Genomic DNA, 25,122 nt, shown 5'->3' with positions numbered 1-25,122 from the left:
GACCGTTGCCTGTGAGTGGGTGTCTCATAGGATGAGGGATGGGATGAGGTGCAAATGTGTTTCTCTGCTGTACACATGCTCACATCCAAGCACAGGATCTTGATTATCTAGGTACCACCATGAAGATACCTAAATGCCATAGGTGAATCTAAGACAAGCCTTTAAAGTGACAGCATGACCTCGATCATTTTGTTCTTCCTTTTGGCTCGGAAGCATTTGTCCTAGGGTACTATGGGGCAAAGATTGTTCATGGAAATGAAAACTGTTGATGGATGCTGATTGACACATTTTGGAGGAGTTAGAATAAGCCTGCAATAAGTCCTCAACATTTCTTCATTGTTTATAGAGGTGCTGAAGAAGATAAAGGCATTTTTAATGATACTTTCAAGACTCTCATTCCTTCTATGTTTCTTTTCAAGAGAACTGCAAAATCCTGTTTTCACCCTTGTTTTTTCTGTTTTAATAACAGCTCCTTTTGGAGTCATAACCACCTGTGAGGGCATTCAACTATTTCTTCTACAGTTTTGCTTAGTCTTTGGATCTTCCAAAGTTCAAATCTCCTCCATACCTGGACTGGCTGGAGACCAAGCACGTAGGAAAGTTATGGTAGGATGGGATACAGGCTGTGCAGACAGAACAGCTGCTAAAGTTTTAGCAATAGGCAGTGTACTTTAATAAATCCTGATCCATCTGTTCTAATTTCAGTGATGGTAGTAAGAAGATAGCTTGAACTTCCACTGGACAGTCTCTGAGGGGTAGTGATGATGACCTGAGATGTGAAAAAGCCTAGTTCACCTGAATATGCTGAATGATTTTGAAGAAGATTTCTACTCTGAATTAGGCAGGATCAGATTTCATGCCATAGTCTCTGTTTCTCCCTGATTCTGAGCTGAGATATTCTTTCCAGATAGATAGTGCAAAATCTGAAACCTGAAACCATCTCTTGAACCTGAAACTTGCCCGTCCTCTGTTGACACCAGCACTACCATGGTAGCATGCCCCCCTTCCAAAAAACCTCTCTGGTGAGCATTGTCCAAAACCTTCTGTACATAGTGACTTTGATGAAAATTAATTTTTTCAATGGCTTGTCTGACCAGTGTATTCAACTCAACAACAGCAGTGTCTCCTGCTTGAGCTAATTGTTTTCAAATATTGCAGTTCCACCCTGATATCAGAGAGAAGAATTGTAAATTAAGGCATTTGTGATGCAAGGACACCATCCTGGATGACTGATAGGCAGTGGCCAAAAGAGTAGAAAATTTTCAGCTTACTGAGAAAGCAGATAAAGCTAGTTCAGGAAAGGAAAAATGGAGCTTTGGGAAGAAAAGATCAGAAAACAGATTTGGGGAAATGAAGAGCAAACGGCAGGATTAAACAGGGTCTTCTCTTGGCTTCCAAATAAAAATAAAATTTAAAAAACATCAAAGATCACTGAAGTTTAGTAATTCAGTTTGATCACTATTAAGTAAAAATGATTTATTAAGATACTAAGGAAGATGCCGCAGTGTACTCTCTGTAGTCTCTCTGATCAACAAAGAAATACTCATGACAGACTGCGAGTCCTTACTTTAATGACTAGGACTTTTTTTCTGTAATCAAGCTCTCGTAACAGCGTGGATAAACTCTGCCATTCCTCATTTTTCTGCAGTTCTAGTGATGGACAATTAGTGTGTAACCTTCACTCACATGCTGAAATTGCTTTGTGTATGCATTGTAGTTTCATATTGCAGTCTTTGTAAAGTCATTTTTTGTTTAAATTTTTTCTAAGACAACTGGGATTGTAGTACTTGTTAACCTCAGAATATAATAGAACGATAAATGAAACTGTGTCATAAGATAATATAGTAAGGTTTGAGTAAATAAATTATTTACAGTATATAATTTTATACTTCAAAAATATTTTCTTAACATAAAATAACCAGTTGCATTCTGCTCAAACATTTCACCTTTAAGAGAGTGTTCTTGGTGCAATGTAGGCAAAATTCTGGCAACTCAGTCAACCATGCCTTTAGTCTTCAAAGACAAAGGAAATAGGTTATAGTTTAGCATTGTTCATTAAAATCCACAGCAGTTATTGCTTTAAAAATCATTATTGTTCTAAATAGTGTCCTACTTTCAAACTATAAAGTTAAGCTAATATAAATCCTATGGGTCACAGACAGCAGTCATCTTGGTTTCACAGGAAGAATTGCTACACTATTCCTGTTCCTCCAGATTTGCTGCCTCAAGACGCATCCTTTGCTCTCATTATAGAAAACTGGCTGGGCACTATTTTGCCTCAAGGTAATTTTCATTAGTTCAGTGAACTGATGGTCTGATGGTTCAGTTAAAAGTTAGTTTGCCTTCTTGGGAAATTATTTAAGCTGTTAAAAAGTATAATTCCTATCTGAGTTTCAAAGTGAAGCTTTTTGGTATTAGTTATTCCAGTGGGTCCTAGCTAGGCAATCACTGTGTGATTACTTTTAAACCAAGTACACTGATTTAATGTTATGCAATTTGGAAGGAGGTTTTTCCTATCTTGTCTGCACTGCGGCGCTTTGTCGAACAATCAGACCCAGCTCCTCTTCTAGCACTGGCAGTAAAGGCAGACAGAGCTCTGAAGGCTGTCGAAGCACCAATGAGGCCCTGTGCAGAGTGCTTGAAAGCTTTTTCTCTCCTTTGAGTTGCTCATGCCTGCAGGACATACAGAAAGAATTGTAGGTCAGCTTTTTTAGAAGAGAGGAGAGTTTCTTTAAACAAATTATTTTGTGTGTATAGAGAAAATCAGAAATGTGTGTACCATGGCTACCTTCCTTTAAGCTGCAGACAAGTGCTTTTAGATACATAGAGAATAATTACTTCTGGAAGGTGTAATTTAGATGATGATAATAATAATAATAATAATAATAAAAATGCAGTTTGGAGTAGTGCACTGAGGAAAGTAACCATAGCACATACGTGCTGGTTCTTCTGTATGCAAAGAGACAATTCAGGAGTCTCAACAGAAGTTGACTTGGCTGAGGATAGAAGAACTGAAGTAGTAATTTAGTTGAAAATCATAATTTACTGTAGCTATTAAAAAAAAAATGCATCCAGTACATACTGTACAGAAACGTGCTTGCCTTTGACAGCAGTCACAACATTGGTGCTTCCGGTTGAGACTCTGCATTTCAACAGTGGCGATTCACTAAGCATTGTCATCAGCATTCATTGTCTCTATGTTGTGTCCTCTCTAAGCGTGGTTAGAATATTGTAGGAGATCCAGCAAATTCTCCTCTTACTTCCACTTTGCATCACTAATTCCACTGAAAAAAGTTGTTCTCCCAATGTCTTGGTATATTATCTGTCAGTGTGTTCCTGTAAATTAGAGTATAGCACAGAAGGTACGATATATAGATCCATATGCACAGTTGCTGCCTGTATGACTGGGCCTGCTTCTTCCCTGTGAGAATTTTTGTATGGATTTCAGAAGACAAAACAGGTTAGTGGATAAAGCAGTGCAGCAAATCATAATCCTAGGATTTAATTTTTACTGGATGCTTGTTAGACATCTATGGGTCTTTGTTGGATACTTTGGAATCTGTAGGGCTGAGGGGAGGCTGAGGGGACACCTTATCGCTTTTTACAACTACCTGAAAGGGGTTTGTGGCGACAAGGGTGTTGGTCTCTTCTCCCAAGTAACTAGTGATAAGATGAGAGGAAATGGCCTCAAGTTGTGACAGGGGAGGTTTAGATTGGATATTAGGAAAAATTTCTTCACCTAGAGAGTGGTCAAGCATTGGAACAGGCTGCCCAGGGAGGTGGTGGAGTCACCATCACTGGAAGTGTTCAAAAAACATGTGGACGTGGTACTTCAGGACATGGTTTAGTGGGCATGGTGGTGTTGGGGTGACAGCTGGACTTGATGATCTTGAAGGTCCTTTCCAACCTTAATGATTCTGTGATTCTCTGATTCTGTGAATTTGCAGCTCCTTGTAAAATTCAGCTGAGTTGCGGTTTCTTTATTTACCTTTCTGGAAGGATGTTCTGCAGAGAAGGGGTATCTTGATGGATTTTTAATGAGGATAAAGAGAAGCTGAATAGTTCTGTTATAATAGAGAGCAGAGGAAGGATGGAAGGATGGAAGGATGGAAGGATGGAAGGATGGAAGGAAGGAAGGAAGGAAGGAAGGAAGGAAGGAAGGAAGGAAGGAAGGAAGGAAGGAAGGAAGGAGGGAGGGAGGGAGGGAGGGAGGGAGGGAGGGAGGAGGAAGGGAGGGAGGGAGGGAGGGAGGGAGGGAGGAAGGAAGGAAGGAAGGAAGGAAGGAAGGAAGGAAGGAAGGGAGGGAGGGAGGGAGGGAGGGAGGGAGGAAATAAACCAGCCAGCCCACCAGCTGAGCAAGCAGAGAAGGAGTTGTGCATGTCCTCAGGGATGAAGACATCAAGTTTAACCATGACACAAAGGAGGAAAATAACTAAAATACCCTTTAACAGGTTAAGAATATTATTATATTCAGGTAAAATAACCTCAGCACCCCCACAGAGGTAGCCCGATTTGGCTTTCAGCATGGAGTCAAGGGGTGTGATTGACTCCTTGGTTCATCTGCAAGTGTCTACAACATCTTTGTCCACATTTGAGCCACTCACTCTCCTTTTTTAATCACTGGAGGGAAATGGAAATGTTCCGGGGACATTCAACTCCTTCTAAAGTGAACCTCTAAAAGAGATTAGAGAAACCATACACTAAAAGTACAAATTTCTCTTCATAAAGTATAGAAAGGAGGCCAAAGCGTGCAAGTCATCTGTAGCACCTACCTTTTAGATATCTAAAATCAGGGGAAATGAATACTGCCTGAAAGATACTGACTCAGTTTGTGACTAAAAGGTGTGATAGACTCTCTACATCATCTAATCTCTGCCTCAGTTCCTGTCTGCAAAACAGTTGAAATGCTCCATAATCTTCTCCCACTCTCAGTTTGTCGGGTTTATTTCAGTAGAAGACTTTGGAAGCAGGGACTCTGCCTTACTAGTCATTATCTTTCTATCCAGTATCTAGACCCACTCTCATTTGCTGTGCTGGGAATCATGGTGATATTATTCAGAGGAGCTGTGTGCATAATTGATTTGTGTGTTTCATATATCATTGTACCCAGTAAGAAGCCTGCAGATTGCTTTGTTTTCTGCCATTCCCAAGCAGCTTATCCATAGACATGCAGTTCTAGATACAATAACTAAGGGAAATGTAAAGGCTTGGCACATTTCCTGTAGAGTCTTTCATTTCCTTCTTTTGCTCATCCTTCTGCCTTGACAGACAATGTTTGAAATTTGAAACATTGTTGGATTGGTTCCTGTCAGTAGAAGCACTGGGTGACAAAGCCTCTGACTCCTTACTTCCATTTCTGTGAAATTACCACAGTTACTGTGATGAAAATCTTTCTTCTATCAGGCAAACCAGATTAGGGAGGTGATGTAGTCTTAAAATAAGCCAGCAGAACCAATGGTCACTAATCCACATTGGTCCCCTGGTGCCATTACCTGTGTGGAGAAAAGTGCTGGAGATTAGTGGAATAAATATAACCCTTAGGCTGTGAACAGCCCGCAAGGCTCACTATGCCATGATGCACTGCAATGCTCCCTACTTGTAACGGCAGCAAGCTCTTTTGTTAAAGCTCTGTCCCATTATGCCAAATACACAAGGCTTCTGAAATGACTTGTCCAACTTCTTGAGGCCACACACCATTTACTGGCATAGTACATGAAAATGTACATGTTCATCTACCAGAGGCATGATGAAAGTACTCACAGGCTTATCAATCTCTTCCAAATATATCTATCTCAAAATTATATACTTAACACATAGAAACTTTTCCTTTTGACCCATTGTTCTACGTGTTTCTCCCCAGATCTCACCCTCAGATTTTTATTTACCTTTGACTTTGTAGCTTATAGTACTCATTTGCAGTGGCCTTCAGACATTCTTTGGGTGGAAGTTATTTTTACTGAATTAACTTCTTTTCTATGTAATATTTAGCTATAGTCAAAATATCTACTCTATTAAATGCTTTTTAAATATGCTCTCTGTTACTAGACGATTAAGCTTTAATTTGTCTCAACTCCTAATGAACCCATTGTGCCTCTACTTGGGTGAGTTGTATGTACATTCCTTTGGGGATTAATCCCTCTATGCTACCAATTTCTTCAGTCTTCTGACGGTTTGCTGTAACAGGACATACTTACCTACCTATTGCAAATGATGCCTTTTGCAAATACCGTATTCTAGAAAGTCAAGGTTTGTAATAAGAAGCAATATAATTTATTAGGTCAAGTCTGACATAGTCAGACAAAACCCCATAAAAGTTCTGAGGCATATAAACACTTCTTCACGTCTGAAGTGGAAGCAACATACTTCAAGCGAAATACAGAGATTGGTCTCAGTTCAGTTTCATTATTGTTAATCACTGTGACTGTCTGAGAGAAAAGGATAGTTAACATCTGTGAAGCTGAGGGAGCTGTTAGTAAGGAGAGAGGTGATAAGGTCAGTAGCCTCTACTGGGTAGAGAGAGAGGGACAGATTATTATCCCCTGTGGAGTCATGAAGGTTAGCAGAAGAGATACTGTGAAGAAAATTACATAATGTGAGATAAACTAGCCTTCTTACTGAGCTCTTGTTTTTTTGAATCAGAACATAACAATAAACTTTATATCCAGCCTCACCTTCTGAAGGTTTACAGATACTACGAGTGACCACAACTGCTTTGAAATGGAGGAAGGCTATCAAAAAGAGACTCTTGATTTTTAATGATGAGTCCTTTAAAAGTGTGCAGCCTGACTTCCTTTGCCAACATTGAGGCTCTAGTGTCTATAAATGACTTCTTATGTAAAGGCATACTCATGTGCATGCTACACTTGCCATAAAGACCACTATTGCCTGATTCATATCTCAAAAGAAGATAACAGAAGTCACTCAAACATAAAATTAGGTCAGGGAAGACACAGCTTGTAGAAAGAGGGATTTTGTGTGGGTTGGTTACAGAATCTGGTGAATGATAATAGCTTCATATCTGTGGTCATGGAGCCATCCAGAAATATGAAGTCTGCAAAGTCAAGATGCCTTTCAAAAATTTACTCATCCAGAATGATTACTGAGAGCCTCTGTCTGCCCAAATAGATCAACATTTCCACAGAGACTTAAAACTAATGGAAATTAGAATTTAAAGGTTTATTTGAATTCTATTTTATGTAAGCTTGCTCTTGAAACACTAAGAAATATTTCATATGCAGTGTTTTTATGAAGTTTAAAAAATTAACAGCTCAATGAACACCATCTGTATCTCACCACAATGTCAATTTATTTTCTGTGCTATTATTGCAGGTGATTATGTAGTCATGACTATATATTTCGACTTAAGTAGAAGAATGGGATACTTTACTATTCAAACATACATTCCCTGTATATTAACAGTTGTTCTTTCCTGGGTATCCTTTTGGATTAAAAAAGATGCCACACCAGCAAGAACAGCATTAGGTAAGTTGTTAATAATTCTCTTTTCTGTTCTTTTTGTGCAGTTTCTACACTATCATTTGAAAATATCAGCTTCCTTTCAGAGAGACCATTAGCTATCTGCTTTGGATTATTGCTACCACATCTTGCAGACCGAGATCTACTTATCACTGAAACCTCTGGTTTTCTGCCTTTAACAGTGTAATTAAAAATAAACTACCCTGACCCTTTGGAATGACACTGCCACCTATTTTGCATAATAGTCTAGAATTAATGCCTGTCTCCTTGTTCTCAGTATGATATTTTAGTGACATTTTTGAAGAATAAATTAATTGCACTGCTGGCTTCCTTCCCTTCTGAAACTCTCCCCCACAGGGCATTATGTCTTATACATGCAGAAAACTGTGGGTTATAATAATATTAACTCATGCAAAGTGTTATAGATTGCATGCTTGAGGTTAAGCTCCACACTAGGTGTATAGATATTTTTCATAGATGGTGGAGATTTTTGCTAGTATAGATTTTCCAGCAGCTCATTTATGTCAGGACCAGCGTGTACATTTTGGCATTGTGCTTTAGGATACATTTAGAAATGCTGACCATTTATTCTTATGTCTATAGAAAAACCTGCAGGTTTTGCCAGCATCAAGGGCATAGGGCTATGTAATAGCCAATTATAGGTATACATCAGAGCTGAAGGAAAAACAACATTTTAGTCCTGGCTGTGGTTGCCAGGGCTGCCAATACTAACTGATTCAGAAATCAGTTAAAAAGTTAAATCAGTTAAAAAGTTTTCTTTCAGAAAAAAGGGGAAGCTGTGTCAAAATTTCCATGTCTGTTTTCAAGTGTGGAGGTTTCCATTCCCATCTATTCATTGCTTCCTCCTGCTGGAGTTTGTTACCGTCTCCAGTTAACCAGCTGGACTCTCTAAATCATTTCCATTTGAAAGAACAAATTATTAAAAACTGACCTGCCTGACTTTTTGGACTGAAATCAGATGGGAAGGATTTATAGGAGCAACTGAGTCCCCAGGTCTGAGAGGGTGCTACTCTTGTAAAGAAAGGCCGGAAGACAAGGGCTGTGAACAGGCTTCACCTCCTTGGAGGGCACGTGAAGGCAGCCTGCAGCAGGCAGGGTGTTCTCGAGGGCTGCTCTGTGCCAACAAGTCTTCGTTCAATATCGGTATAGGAGAGGCCACCTGTACAAACCACCTCTGTCTTCCCACTACGCGAAACACCCGATCAAGGGTACTCGGTACTCCCCACCCTATTTCATCCAAGGAACTGTTGACCAGAAATAGTGGTTACTTATTTGGGAATCCATTTCTGTTAGTTCTCTGTCAAAGACCATGTAGAGCTGTTCTACTTGATCTCAGGAGGAAAGCACCTTCTTTGACAACGCAGCCGTTATACAGTTGTTCAGAATGACTTGTCCTGTTTCAGTCCATTTCTCTCCTGCACTAATAAATCTGAGCAACCACCAATTTTGAGAGTGATGTGGTTTCTAGCATAAAAGCCCTGAAGGGTAAAATAAAAATGAAGTGCTAAAGAGACTTTGAAGTCCATTCACTCTGAATGAGATTTTAACTGCTAAGTGTCTTGAAGTTGTACAGAACTCTGATCCCACTTTGTAAATCCTTCACTCACAAAAAACTTACGGTCATCTATTCGGGGTGCACAAGGCCCAGGTTACAAATGTTTTTCCTCCCAAAACTTCTAATGCTTCAATAGCTTAGTAACTTTCAGCTGAATGATAAAAGAAATACCCAAAAACATCCTCTAAATGTAACTCCCTCACTAGCCACAGCTTTATTTAAGCAATGAAGCTATATGCCAGCCATTCCTGCTATCAGCCCTTAGGCATCTTCCTAGGGGGAGGAATTCTTAGTGAGTGGCGAGGGGCATCCTTTTAAATCAAGAGCAACTCAGTGACATGGAGTTATGCAACAGGATCAGTAGAAAGAAAAGTCCCAGAGAACCTGTAAGATGACATCTGCAAGCAGCCAACACTGGTTCACACTTCAGAGATAATTCTGTATTAAAACTCATATTGTGTGGGGTCAGCACAAAACCATTAACTGCTGGATTTGCTCCAGAATTTCGAAAAATTAACAAACATAGCACTTTTGACCATTATAAGTCATGTGGTGTCATGTAGGTCTAGTTTTCTAAGGTTATTTTCCAAGAAAGGGGTATTCGGTGAGTGCCTAAGTGCCTCTACACTGTGGCTCCAGCAACACGATGTACCCTGAGACTTACAGTTATTCTGTGATGCCCTCCACTTCCAGGACAGCATGAAGATGACACAAAGGTGAGGACAGAGAAGCTGTACATCTGCCTGTTCCTGGCTCTGCAGACTTTGCTCTGGTGGCCAGGAAATTGAGCAATAGACTTTTAACACACTTCTTTTGCACTTTCTTCTTAAATTAGGTAACTCAGTGGAGATAAGGCAAGATTGACCATCCTTCACATGCTTAAGAGAAAAGGGAGAAAAGTTGTTTAACAATTTGCATTACTGATTTTCCAGAAGCAGTGTTCATACCCTGTCCTTGAGGGAAGTTCCCCACACCACACAGCTCCGTTTTCCTATTAATTAGACATGAAAGTAAGTTAAATCACTAGTCACAACAGTGTGACTCTCTCTGCCTCGCCCCTTTGGCCAGCAGGAACTTCAGAGAAAAAATATATTCATATACTGAGGTCATGAATTTGAAGTAAGAACAAAAAAAAGAGATTTTCCAGGGCTATCTTCAATGGCTGTCATGACTAACTCCTAATACTCTGATGAAGAACTAAATTACTGGGCTAAAATATAACTTTTTAATAAATAAAGTCAAATGACATGAAAATAATATATACATGGGTCACCTCTTTTCGTGCACAGAGGCCTGTTGCTCACAAATCAGCAATGGCCTTGGGATGCAGTAAGCAGCTGTTCCCTGTTTACTGTAGGTCTGCTTGTACAACACAACTTACAAATCTGTCAGAGCAACAGCACACATTCACATTTGGAAAGTGGCACATGGTGAAATTGTGAGTAATACAGCCAAAGGCAAACCGCTGAAATTGTCCTTCTAATTAGATGAAATGAATTGTAGACTCAGTGCACCAAACCTGCTCCGAGTGTAGCTGCATTAATGTAAAGGGCTATACATAAGGGAAATATTTCACTTTCTGAAATTACTGAGTAATTTCCTAAGCTATTGACAACTATTCGCAGTTCCGTGAAGGACAGGTTTTACCCCTTTCTGAATAATGGTAAGTAATAAGCTGTTCCTGTGCTGGAAAAAATAAATGCACTTGGGGTATTTGTCTGTGAGGGAAAAAATGGAACCGTAAGTATCCTTTCAGCAGCACTGTCCAGAGGCATCAAAGTGCTCTTTAAAATCTTGGCATCATAGTCCCTTTTTCAAATGCACTTTGAGGGACTGAGGCCGAGAGTACCAACGTGACTCACTCCAGGCCACCTGAACAGTCAGTAGGAAAGTGGAACTAGAATTTGAGTGTTGGATGAGAACTGTATTTTGTGATCCCAAGTTATTCTGCCCTCCATTCAGAGAGGAAAAAAAAAATGTCTCCCTGCTGTTTCTGCTTGTCTCTAGTAATCAAAATGATCTACTCCCAATGTTCACAGTCAAGAGCAGCCAGCAAGTGTCTGAAGAAAAGTTACGATCTGGAGAAGAATAGATTGTTTTCCTTGAAGATGAAGGGAATTAAGTTAAACTGAAGCTTTCATCCCAGCTTCCCCCTGCTTTTTCAAAATGGCTACAATATCTAATAGGACTAGGCAGTTACTACAGAGTAACTTCAAACCACAGTTTAAAAAAGTACAGCAGGTATCAAGGCCAGTAACGTGTTGATATAAAAGAAAATACAGATGATATTCAATAAAAAATGAACACTGCTCTCCTTGTCATTCCATCTTAAGCTCATTCACTAGAAAAAACAGGCAAATTATCAAAATAAATGCCAGACCAAAAGGTGGAGAAATTAAATTTATAAACAAGTGATAACATGGGTAAAAGCAGTACACCTTCCCCCCAGTGTCCCATCAACATACTCTTAGGAAAATAAGAAAAAATGAGCCTTGCTGACCAAGGAGTTCCTAATACTGAAGCTCCTGCTACCTCACTTTGCATGCTGTTCTCCAGGAAGGAGCTTTCAAACAGTAATGATTTTTAACAATTGTTTAGGTCAATAATCTAAAGGTTAAAGTGTTCTCATGCATTATGTATCCCTGCATCATTTCATCTCCCAGGCAGTCCTTTTTGGTTTATCAAGCAGCATGTTTGGTGTAGAATTTGCTCAGAGAATATAAATGTCACAAAATGGCATTTATACACAAACTTGTAAGCTCTCACACATATCTACCTGAAAATTTTGAAACCAGGTTACTTCAAAGCTGTCCTTGGCTGATATTAAAATTCTGTTGAAACAGCCAGTTCAAGAGCACTGTGAATTTCAGTAACAGACGCAAAGCTCGCTTTACCATACGGGCCTCCCCAAAGTGAGAGACTTAACAATTTCATCTGGCAAGGTTTATTGCATTTGAAACCACTCAACAAACCGAATTTCTTAGCGTGAGAGGTAAAATGAGCTAAGGGTATGGAATCTAGATATTCTCTTTGGAAATAATGGGTGCTGCATTTTATTCACATATGCATATCTGTATATTCCAACTTGTAAATGTAAAGGAATACAAAACTGTATCATCTGGTGCACCTTCTTTCTCTTTGCTTTCTGTATGTATCCCCATAAGACTAACTTTAATATTCTAAAACTTTTGCCCATGTGTCAAATGTAAAATTGATACAGTGGGTAGAATTTTTATTATTGTTTACGGTATGAACTGGGATCCAGGATCAAGCCTCAGTTTAAATGAAGAATGATGCCCTTCTATTGGACTTCATATCATAAGAATATTTTGTGTAAATAATAGAAGTAGAAATATATTTGTTTTACCTTTGGATGTTTCTGTCTATGTGCTCAGCAATCTTTTCTTATGCCTTTGCCATAATTTGAAATGTGATATATAATCCAGAAACTATGATGGCTTGTGATAATGTTAAATTTTCCTTTCCCCAAGGTTTCATATTCCGATAGCAGAATATGATTTGTTGTCAAAGAGACTGAGGATAAACATTATTAATATCTTAAAAATATCTAAAACCAAAATAAGTCTTACACCATTGTGGTGTCTACAAATTTAGTAGAACCTGCTTTGTTTCAATCAGCTACAATTAGTCCAGAGCTACCCAAAACTCCCAGATTCTGTATCAGTGAAGCATTTACAACATGATTTAGTGGGCTGTTTTTGCTTAGTTCTCATCTAGGTTTTCACAGTCTCAAGCATGATTTGGGCAGGCATTTCACATTCAGGCTTAAGGCATGGATCTACCACTCGGGCTGAGTTGGGGACTTCTGTACTTAAGTACAGGATCAGGATAATTTTTCTTCCACTTCTCTGCCTTCCTAGTCCATAGTCACTTTGGCAGCTGGTCGTCATTACAGATACCTGCACACTACTTCTTGTCGCAAATAATAAAAAGTTATATCTCAATTTCAGTAAGAATATAGGAAAAATATTACATTGTCAATACAGCATGCAGTAGAAAAATTGCAAACCTTTGCAAAAAATGTTTTTAAGCACCGCAAGGTTTTTTTTTTCTTTTATTTCTTTTTGCCTTTTAATAAAAAAAGCGGATCCTAAAGTAATCTGAGATCCTATGGCAGGATGAGCAGGAAATCAAAACTTTTCCTTGAGTCCAGGTAAAAAGGACACTGTATATTGTGCTGGAAGAAGATTATAGGTTTTGAGGAATTTTTTAAAGGTAGTAAAATACCTGAGGTCCGGTGCATGTACATGAGGCTCTGAAAAGGACAGATTTGCATGAGAAACCTAAATGTGGGTTAGAAAGTGTTAAAGAACTTCATTTCATATTGTAGAGTATGTCACAGTCTGTATGCAATTATTCTGAAGGCCTGAATCATGGTCATACAGAAAGACTAAAATTAACCTATAGTTAGTAAGGGCCAAATCAAGGCTAGTGAGTCAATGCCTTTTGCAGTTGGACACCTTTGCAGTTGAGTACTGTGATGAGTGGCATGGGGTTTCTCCCTGAAACTTTTTCAAAGCATCAGCTAGCTACAGAACTGTTGTTGAAGGGTCTGGAGAGGTTACTGGATCATGGCAGCTGCATGTGCTTGTATCAGGAGGTAGCACAGTTGACAGGAAACAGAAATATTTTCCCAATAGCTTTTAGACATCCAAGGTATGCATAAAATCCACATTTCCCATTTTCTATCAGCATTACTTTCAACTTGATTATTGGGTTGTGTTTTTTCAGCAACTTTTTTTTTCTTTTTTTTTTTCCCCCCTGTTTCTGGGTAGTGGATATTTAAAGAACACAATTAGCTATTATTCATTGTAGAAGAAGGTTGAGGCCCAGGCAATAATCTGCCTTTTGGCTCTTCCAGGGATTTTCTGATGGTTTGAATGGGGAGAGTTTTTCTTGTGAATTGTTGCAGTTCCTATCAAATGCTACAAATCAGACGTGGGCATTCCTTCATAAACAGAAAGTAGTCAAAAGTAATCCACAGATACTTCTTTCTCTGCAGAGTGCTATTTGTGGGAAGTAATTTTACTATAAGGTGTAATTTAAGTCATCCCCTGCCATTTCAAACACTGTGTACCATTTCAAAATATCACTTTAACTATAAAAAGAAAGATTACCTTATGGTTATGTTGTTTTTAGAACAAGTTCTCTCTTGAGACTTACTTGAGTGAGAGCTTTATTTTTCTTCCCAAGCCATTGAGGAGCTTTATTTTTTTTATTGAAGGCTTGCAGTTCATAACAAATGATTAAAAGCATCAGTCTAAAGTGGGAATGAAAAGACTTCTCAAGAATGAAGAGAAATTATATGAATTACTAGCAGCCAAATAACTGACACCCCACAGATTTCACTTTAGGACTGGTTTTATTGTTTCAGGATATTTCACACTAAGTAATTCCCATTATATCCGTTAATACTAAATCAATCTAAGATGTGACGCTTTGTATGTATTAAAAAGGCTATTTCCATTAAGGTTACATCTGACGTTTGTATGAGAGTCTGTTTTCCCTTACTCAAAAGGAAAACAGCAGTGGAGGACTCCCAAGGAAGCAGCAGTGTGAATTTTCAAAATTCATGGTCAGAACTTTGCAGCAAAATGTCTTTTCTTTTCTCCCCCCTTCCCTTTTTCTTTTTTGAGCACAAGATTTTTCATGAGAGCAGTACTAACTATGAAAAAGACCATGTTTTCTTCACTGTTTTCTAGAGTTCTTATTTTTATTTTTTTCAGGTTTAGTATCTTTTCTGCTTTATACTTTTCTTCAAAAATTTCTTCATTTTCTCCTTTTCCCTCACCCTCATCTACAACCTAAATGGGATCACAAAAAGTAAAAGATGAGGAAAAGCATATTAAGAGGCATGGGAATATCAGTTTTGCAAAGATTAATATAAACAGCTGAGGAAATCTTTGTTTACAAAATATCACTGGCTCTATCCATTATTATTATATATATATTATTATATATCCGTTATTTTTCATTATTTTTTATACTACCAAATGAAATTAATGAATTTCCTGTGATTTTTTGGGTACACTTTGGATTTCTGTTTTGTATGTTTGTTTCCAAAGATTATTCTATGACATGAAGAAATGAAGTTGCATACAATTAAATCAAGTTTCTCTCTCCAGGCATCACCACAGTATTGACCATGACAACTTTGAGTACCATTGCAAGAAAGTCGTTACCCCGTGTCTCCTATGTCACCGCCATGGATTTGTTTGTGACTGTGTGCTTTCTATTTGTCTTTGCTGCTCTGATGGAGTATGCAACCCTCAACTACTACTCAAGTTGCAGGAAACCAAACTGTACTAAGAAGAAAAAGTCGGTAAGATGGGAGCATTTAAATTTCTTTTATAGCATGTGCATGGCTCAGAGAGCAGAGAATCATTAAAGGTCATTTAGTCAACCCCCCTGCAATAAGCAGGGACATCTTCAACTAGATCAGATTGCTCAGAGCCCCGTCCTACCTGACCTTGAATGTTTCCAGGCATGGAGCATCTACCACCTCTCTGGGCAAACTCTTCCACTGTTTCACCACCCTCATTGTCAAAAATTTCTTCCTTATCTAGTCTAAGTCTCTCCTCTTTTAGTTTAAAACCGTTACTCCTTGTATTATCGCTACAGGCCCTGCTATAAAAGTCTATCCCCATCTTTCTTATAAGCCCCCTTTAGATACTGAAAGGCTGCAATAAGGTCTCCTTGGAGACTTCTCTTCAGGCTGAACAACCCCAACTCACTCAGTCTTTCTTCATAGAGAGAGGTGTTCCATCCCTCTGATCATTTTGGTGGCCCTCTTCTGGACCTGCTCCAACAGGTCCATGTCTCTCCTGTGCTGAGGGCTCCAGAGCTGGATGCAGGACTCCAGGTGGGGTCTCACCAGAGCAGACTAGAGAGGCAGAGTTGAATGACAGTCTGTAATTCCATGATACTGCACTTCTCCAAGCTCTTCCCAGTTTGTGGTGTGATCTGCCCTGAAAGCTGATGGAAAATAGTTACATGCAGTAACAGTAGGATCAGTTATGTGCCTGTTGAATGAGGTCTGTTCCTAAGAGAAGCAGCCTGCTGACCATGAAACATCAACCCTGCCTATGCACCTTTTGTCTTCCAGTTACTGTGCTGGTAGTCATAAAGGGCTCCCACTGAAACAGATTGCATAGCTTGTTATACAAATACATGCACACCAATGTATATTCAATTGCACCTGCTATTTCATGGTTTAACAGGTCTAGAAATATTTTTGAACTTTACAAATGGGATTTCAATGTCTCCACTAGGAACCAGCACTTCTTTTCAGCCCTTTGCACAAAGGAGTTTGTTCCTAAATGCAAAAACAAAGGAAGTCATTTGCAAAGTTTTTATACATAGCTGCATTTTTGGCCAAAAAGACACTTCAAAGAGTAATGCCCAGACACAGAGAAAAGCTTTTCATTTAGAATCAGTTAAAACAATCACACAGGAATAATTACCCGGTGTACTTCAAACTGACTATGAGAATGAGAGGGATAGTAGAATGGAGAAAAAATCTCAGTGTAAACATAGGGAAGGGGAAGTGGGTTGTCCACTCAAGATTGGTGGAAAATCTTATGTGTTTGAGATCTGTAGTCGGAGATGTTGGATGCCATTTTGCATAATGGAGAAAATAAAGACATTTGAAATCAGAAATACAAAGCGAAATAGAAAAAAATGTGGAGGAAATTGAAGAGAGAGAAGGCTAAATTCTGGGACTAATAGGTCATGAAGTAAAAAGGGATTGAATGAAGAGCTATAGGAAATGATTGAATGAAGAACTAATGAAGGAAAAGCTGAAATGAATACAGAATTAAAGAAAGCCTAGAAAGCCATAGACTTAGTAAATGAAAACTACATTATACTGCTAATAGCTTCTTTTAAAAATGTATTGCACACAAAAGTCAAAAGAGTGTTAACAAAAGAAAGTACGAGACAATCAAAATGAACTTGCTAATGAACAAACTAAAATTGCCGTCCTATAGAAAGGCTGAATGAAAAAGTCATGAGTATCTTTGTGAGTAGGGAGTATTTCCAGACATGTAAATGAAGATGAGGGAAAGCATGCAATGTTGATGAGATTTAAGTTAACACAAGAACAAATGCTCACTTACCTGTTGTTTGCTAAATAAATAAATGTAATGAGTTGAATAAAGATTTAAAGTGAATGGAATGTGTGCATTCTGCTGACATTTCATGCATTTTTAAAGTGTACAGAATATTATACTGAATACATAGAATACTCAGCATGAAGTGTTTTAAGGACAAATGCATTTAAAGCCTTAGTTTAAGGAATGCTATTGAACATTAGATGCATATGAAGCAATAAGTATGTTTTCTTCTGAATAATTCTTTTGTTATCTTTATTTAAGCTACCTGATGTCAGTTTTGGTCATGTGATGGTAAGTATTTTACTCAGTGAGAGCAATGGAGGCATGAATGTGTGGTTGACATTTACTTGCAATAGTTCCTGAGAAAGCTGTAACGCTTTGTTATGCTTTATCCTGACTTCACTATAAATATTGTCTTGCTTTTTTGTTTAAAAGGTCAGTTTGGTTTTGGCTGTGGCAGAGGAACATAGCTGCCTCTTTCTATAAGGACTTATCAAATGATTTGGGAGGGAGAAGGGTCAAGTGTAGAATATTGTGTGTTATTTTTACCTCAGAAATTTTGTGTGTCTTCTTTATATAATACTGCAGTTTTTCACTACGTTTCATAAAAAAGTAATAAGCCTCACCAAGTTATCACAAGTTATATGATAAACTTATATGGAGTTTTAATTAAGTTTCATAGAAAATAATTCATTTATGCAGACCTATAAAATCCTTAGGTGCATTTTCAAATAATTTAGGCACACAAGTTTAACACAGTTAGTTATACTATATCTGCAAATGGAATAAATTCTATTCCCCAAACCTCTAGATAACTATTTATATATGTACAGCAGTAATAAAGTTGAAATTGAGCACAAAATTGTGTCTCTAAGTTGTAAGAAATCTGAAACTGGAATGCACACTATAATATATATAACTATAAAGCACGCAGAGGGCCAGTTAATGGTTGGATGGAGTGCTATATTCCCAGCTATCAGATCCAAATAAGAACAGGGACAGAGCTAAAACATTGCTTTTCATTTCTTGGTTTGGATATGCTGAAGTTTATCATTAACAATTGCTAACTCCATGTTACTAGCTTACCTTTTACAAATAATAGTATACACTTTTTTTTTTTTTACATGACTGTTCTGAGCTCATATAGCATTGAAAGTCTGATCATTGACATTGAATGATTTACAGAAAGCAATGCATTTATATACTTATTACTGCTGTCGCTCCTTGGACAGACTTTTCTGAAAGATGAAGTTAATGAGGCACATTGAATGGGTAGTGGCACTTTCCTTTTTCCAATTAAAAAAAGGAAAAAGATACACAATTAAAATTACAATAGGATTTAACACTCTTAATCTTTGTCTAGTCAGTCTGATATGCTTAGAAAGTATCTGCAACCTTTTCAAGTTTTTTACTTTTCCCTTCCCTTCCCTTCCCTTCCCTTCCCTTCCCTTCCCTTCCCTTCCCTTCCCTTCCTTTTTTCACATCAAGACAGATATTGAGCAGGGCCTTGTTATATATATAAACAACTTCCATGTTAAATTGTAGCATAAATGGCATAAAATAAGCAGTTTATAAAATATTATAATTATTATAAATAATAATATAATGTAATAATTATGTAAATTATAATTATTATAAAATAAGAAGTCTCTGACTCTCAAGATATCATCTTGTCTTTTTGAGCCTTGTAGTGATGTCACCTAAAAGGTTAAATTTATTACTCTTAGTAAATCAATGTTCAGGTAATCCCACTCCTTGTTTTTCCTCCGAGAGAGCACACTTACACCTTGTCTGAAATAATTTTATTAAGCATTTTTGACACTGCATCTGAGCTGCCTTTGTCTAATGCACCTGAGAAGTGTCTTGCCTTGCCAGAGTTCTCAGGTGGCACTGGGCTGGCACCCACTGTGCATGAACCCCTCTCCTCCCAACCCCAGCTCAGCAGGATGCGCAGGACACAATGGGTACCATCCACCTTCACCTGGTATCTAGTCCCTTCAGGACCCCTCCTAGCTCACAGAGATTAAAGCAACCAGATTAATCTCTCTGTATTATCAGGGCATTTATTTTGTCTTCTGCCCTGAGGACATAGTTGATATAACAAAACAACAACAACAAACCCCAGGCTATTGATAGATGAGAAAGTTTCCTTTGCAGAACCAGGACACTTATTTATGTTCACTTACCAAAATCATCTGGAGAGATCGAAATTAGCCTTTCTTTTTTTTTAACATAAATATTGTAGTCAGGCATAGAAAATTTCAGTCCCTTAGCAGGAACTTTTCATAAAAGCCTGCAATAAATGAACAATATTTAACACAGTGGTACAGCAGAATTCCATGTATACTTTAGTCATAGCTTTTTTCTCTCCAAAGTGCTATAGTCAAAAAAATATTGCTTGTACAATAATGTTAGACCTTTTCCATGTGGAGCACATTGTAAAGCTCTGATACCAGCCACCTGAAACTTCAGAAATGAGAGGGAAGACCATGATGGCATAATTTCTGTCATCTAATCTCAGAGATAAAGTCATTCACAACAAACAGTTTTGCAATAATCTGCTTTTAAACTGCAATCAGTTTACAGTCCACAGCACAATGCACCTGAGAGATTTTAGCCACTTACTTACGATGAGATGAATTGTGTCCTAGAAGTAATTGGCTGGATACCATAGGGCAGCTGTTCAGACATAGTTATCTATGTTGGAGATGCCAACATCTAGGCAGAGGGGTGCCACATCAAGTTCTTAGCTCAGGGAGTGGCATTTTTAATGAGATAGGTAATATTATCATGTGCCAAAACAAAGGATTTGTAGAAAGGAAAGGAAGTCGATAGAAAAAAGAAAATTTCCACCGAGGTACCTCATATCACTGACCTGTTTCACATCTAGAGCGAAAGCTTTCGATATGCCCCAACACCTTCAGCAGGAAATGTTGCGTACTTTGTACAGTGAGTGTGGAAGCAGGGTCCCAGAGCACCCTCCAGAATGCGAGCAGGCGTGATGCAGAGGCATGACTAGCTTGTCAGCGCGTACCCAGCACGCGGCTGCAGGCAAAGGCAATGCTCAGCACCTCCACCGGGAGAGGAAGGGCCCCGAGGTGGAGAACACCGTGCTGACAGGGCTGGAGTCTGCTTTGTCAGGGCGGTGCAGGCAGGCAGCGAAGCTGATGGGACCTTTCCTAGTGATGCCAGCGGAGGAGGTGGCGTTTGTGAGGAGGGAACGGGTGGCTTGATGAGAGAGGAGACTATCGTGAGAAAGCACCTTTCATGAAAAGGAAATGGCGTGACAAAAAAGTTGACAAAGTGTAAATAAGGAGTACATAGAAGAAGGAGAGGTCTGTAGGCGTGAGTGGGGATGCCTCATATCAAAGTGCCATATTTCTGAGCATGGTTAGTGTGATAAGCACTAAGGGGCCATGCCCAGGGATGATATTTTGAAATCCTGTACTGAAATCATCACTATCTGTTGCTGACCATATCTGCTTTTATAAATCATGGTAAAGTTTAAGAGGCAGTGAATGCAGCTATCCTAAGTGGAGATCATTCTGTAATTAAATGGGGAGGGAGGACATACCCCTTATTTTTCAGAATCCATTCTTAAATGTTTAAAGCAACTTACAAATAATATTCTGACAGGCAAGTGAACTCCGAATTGTGAAAAAATGAGTACCAGGCAATATATGCTTGTCGTGGTTTAGCCCCAGCCGGCAGCTAAGCCCCACGCAGCCGCTCACTCACTCCCCCACGGTGGGACAGGGGAGAGAATCGGAAGAGTAAAAGTGAGAAAGCTCATGGCTTTTAATAAGGGAAATGGCTTTTTAATAGGGAAAGCAAAAGCTGCGCATGCCAGCAGAGCAAAACAAGGAATTAATTCACCACTCCCCATGGGCAGGCAGGTGTTCAGCCATCTCCAGGGAAGCACAGCTCCATCACACATAATGGTTTCTTGGGAAGACAGATGCCATCACTCCCAACATCCCTCCACCCCTTCCTTCTTCTTCCTCTCAGCTTTACATACTGAGCATGACGCCGTATGGTATGGAATATCCCTTTGGCCAGCCTGGGTCAGCTGTCCTGGCTGTGTCCCCTCCCAGCTCCCCGGGCACCCCCAGCCCTCTCGCTGGCAGGGCAGCACGAGAAGCTGGACTGTCCTTGACTGCTCAGCAACAACTCAAAACATCAGCACGTTATCATAATTTTCTCATCCCGAATCCAAAACACAGCCTCACACTATATTCTGTGAAGAAAACTAAATCTATCCTGGCTGAAAGCAGGACAATGCTTGAGTTACCCAAGTAGAAAATACATCTAGAATTATTTAACTTGCCACTCCACAATCTCTCTATGGAAATTAATCTGAAAAGGCTTCTTTTGAGGGAAAGAAACACAATCCCTAAATCTAGAATTGCTATACTACCGACCTCTTATTCCCAGCCCCTGTGATTTTTTCCCATGATTATTAATTGTGATCTGCATCATCCATGGAAGTTTATCAAACTGTTTTCTTTTTCTCTCCTCAGAATTATTCTGTACTTGATATGAGACCACCAGCTACAGTCATCACATTGAACAATGCCATGTATTGGCAAGAATTTGAAGATGCATGCGTCTATGAATGTCTGGATGGGAAAGACTGCCAGAGCTTTTTCTGTTGTTATGAAGAGTGTAAATCAGGCTCATGGAGGAGAGGACGGATTCACATAGACATCTTAGAACTGGACTCTTACTCTAGGGTCTTTTTCCCTACATCCTTCCTGCTGTTTAACCTGGTCTACTGGGTTGGATACCTCTATCTTTAAATGTTGCCTGTAGTGGTGAAGACTGCTGTGTTTTCACACTGTGGAGGGATGGTGAAAGGCAGAAAACGAGAAGGACACGGTCAGTTTCATCTCAAATTATAAAGGCCACATTAACCTTCACCATCACAGATCCTGATGAAGAATTTTAATATGTAATTGCCTGAAAAAGAAAAACATGGAAGAATTCTCTCCTTACTGCTATTCATTTTAAGGAAAAGATTCTTACAAAATTAGGCTGAATTTGTAGTGTAAGCAATGTTTATGAATAATTATTGTATATTAGAATCTTTACTATTGTCCCTTGGCGTAGAAGCTATACACAATTCAGCCAAAGGTTAAACAAGTCATTTTTGTTCTTCATCCCCATACTTTCTTCAGAATGCTACGATATCCCTGAAGCTCAGAGCAACATACACTGGCACTGGCAAATAAGCCAAAGCCGATGAAACCACTCATTTGTATTTAAACGTGCTTGAGCTATGTCCCATAGGTTTTGGGAAGTATTTAATTGGTGATCTGCTTGCTATAGAGAAACTACCAAAAGACAGTAAAAAATGTCTCTGGTGGGATCAAAACATGGAAGCTACTTTCTGCAAAGGTCTGAGGTTCATGGAATTAACCACTTACCTACACATACTGGTTATTTTAATTCAAGGTGAAAAGGCAGAGTTATAAGAAAGCTAATATTTTGATATAAATAAAAGACTTGCCTATCTCTGAGGCAGCTGTAGGCATAACTTCTACAGTTTTTCAAACTTTTATTGTCTTTTTTATGACTGGTTAAACACAGGATGGTCATTGATTTCTAAAGTACTCTACTTGAAGCAGGATAAGATTCCTGCTTCTTTGTGTCATTGTAGCAGATCACAGTTAATAGGCCATGAGTAAAAATCACTATATAATAACACTATAAATATGTGACTTTCTTCAGATTGCAATTTACTAAGAAGTGCACTCATACATTCTTATTTTTTCTCTCAAATTTATTTTACAAAATTGAAAAACATGTGCACCAAAGGACATTTTTTGTTCCTTCAATAGAGTTAAATATTGCAGTCCTTACTCATGGCAGTTGTTCCTTGGGTCTGAGCTGCAGACTGAACACTTTTGACTGGAATAGTGTGTTGCAGGAACTCAACTGTCACACTTGAATTAAACATGAAATAGTTGCCACATGTAGAAACAGGTTGTTTTGATTTTTTCCTAAACTGCCAACTACATTTTACCCTAAAAAGCTGTTTGGTTTTTTTTTTTATTTTTCAGGCTTCAGACCATTAAATTCTTAAACTACCCATTTTTTTCAAAAAATAGTTTCACAGTTTTAAACTAGATTTCATCTTTTCCAGACTCTCTGAATAATTGTTATTAAGCAAACAAAACAGACTAAAAACTAAGTAGCAATGGCTTTTCACTACCGCTTGCATGACAAATAGTTACAAATTATTAAAGTTAAAACATACCTAAAACCAAAATTCTACTTTTTTTCTCTTCTGAAGGACCTGATAATTTTTTCTTATCTCAAAAAAAGTGTGTCTCTTCCACAAAGTATTTGATAAAAAATGAATAGTAGATGTGATTGAAGAGCAGTTCCTTTTCTCCTCAGAAGGAAAATCCTGCTAACAAGCAAAAACTAATGCAATGGTAATTCTAAAGGAATAGAAATGCTGTCATGTTCTTTGAAACATCACTGTTTGTCATTGCTGTTTCTCTGTGCTTCCGGTAAGTTTTAATTGAAAAAAATTACTATCACAAAAGATAACTGTAGTTATTCAAAATACATTCTTCTGGTTTTCACTCATCTAAAATATCAGAGGCAAAGAGCTGTTGGGGAGGGGAATCACTTCTCCAAGGACTGACAAAATTCAGATTAGAAGCACAGAGAAGAAATATTTTGGGGAAGGAATCTTTTTAACAAAACCTGCCCAATCTTATGTCTTCTAAACCAATGATGATCTTCTGATTTCAAAATACGTGTTGAAGTTTTTGCTAACTCTCTGTAGCCAATTACTCTGTAAAACCTCTGTGTCCTGCACTTGGAAGTATGGATTTTATTTAGGGGTGAAAGTTATAGTTTCAGAAGTGCAAGAAGGTCACTGAATTGAAGTTGAATATCCTGTCTGTAATTATGAATTAACAGCCACCTTCAACCATATTTTGCAAGAATACTAGAAATATTTCAACCCTAAATAAAAGAATGGAAACAGTTATATTTTAGGGGCTTGATCCTATAAACCCTCTGCACAATCAATTGATTTTGGTGGATATATTGAGACAGACGAGGCACAAGAAGGTGCCTTCTACCATTAGATCTTGAAGAGGTAAAGTAAGGTTTATTTATCAATTGCATACTTGAGTGAATGTCCCAGGAGTAAGTGTGGAAGTGGAATGTTCCCATTTAGATGATGAGCATATACTTTTCTTACATTTCTGCTCATGGCTACCCATTCCTGCTAAAAGCAGACAATCCCATCAGATCCTTCCTTGGAAGACTGATTCTGCTAAGTCCATTCATATTGCCTCTGTTTTCCGAGTGCTTCATAAACAGAAGTTGGAAGTGTAATTCCACTTTTTTCCATGGTCCTAACCAAGAAAGAATCTGCAGCCACTGCTGACTTCTGCTCCTATGCTGACAGCAGAGGACATATTCTACTTTGGCATTATGTGCAAAAAATTAATTTGTATGCAAGATGAGTGGTCACAGGCTGGCAGGTTCCAGAATGCATTCCTCCGCTTATTACTAGTTGCTTGGTTTACTCTCTCTGCTTCACTGCTCTGTGCTTTGGCAGCCACTTAAAAACTGTAGAGATCAGGTAAGATAAGCTTTCTAGGCTCTGCATCATTCAAAATACAATTATTCTAGACACCTAGATAATGTGGTTTGCATATATCTATGTGCCATATCCTTCTGTAGTAGTAAGAATATCCTTATTAACCTCCAGATATTCTTTCACTTCTTTTGCAAATTGAAAAAAATTAACACTTCCGCGCACTGTCCCGTAAGAAATAGAAGAACCACCTATTAGCATTTTAGAGTATTTTCTTATTAGATAATTTCATATTCAAGACTTGCATTTATTCAACTACTACTTTTTGTTATTTAGTACTTCTTTTTATCCTTCCAGGGAAGGGAAGGGAA

The 25,122-nt window shown here is 38.5% G+C and overlaps 1 protein-coding gene across 1 annotated transcript in view; it reads left to right on the top strand.

Annotated features, from left to right (window-relative positions):
* GABRG3 (gamma-aminobutyric acid type A receptor subunit gamma3) overlaps window positions 1-21,986 on the top strand; it is a gene marked incomplete at both ends in the record, with an annotated part of 353,343 nt that extends 331,357 nt beyond the window's left edge. The window contains 4 exons of the mRNA XM_082013970.1: window positions 7,330-7,482; window positions 15,199-15,395; window positions 17,449-17,478; window positions 21,708-21,986. Coding sequence (XP_081870096.1) covers window positions 7,330-7,482; window positions 15,199-15,395; window positions 17,449-17,478; window positions 21,708-21,986 — 659 coding nt within the window. The remainder of the gene's footprint in view (window positions 1-7,329; window positions 7,483-15,198; window positions 15,396-17,448; window positions 17,479-21,707) is intronic.
* Between the last annotated feature and the right edge of the window lie 3,136 nt (window positions 21,987-25,122).

Source organism: Phaethon aethereus, assembly GCF_964289735.1.
Source record: "Phaethon aethereus genome assembly, chromosome: 1".
Taxonomy (NCBI): Eukaryota; Metazoa; Chordata; class Aves; order Phaethontiformes; family Phaethontidae; genus Phaethon; species Phaethon aethereus.
This window is presented reverse-complemented; position numbering and strand designations above follow the sequence as displayed.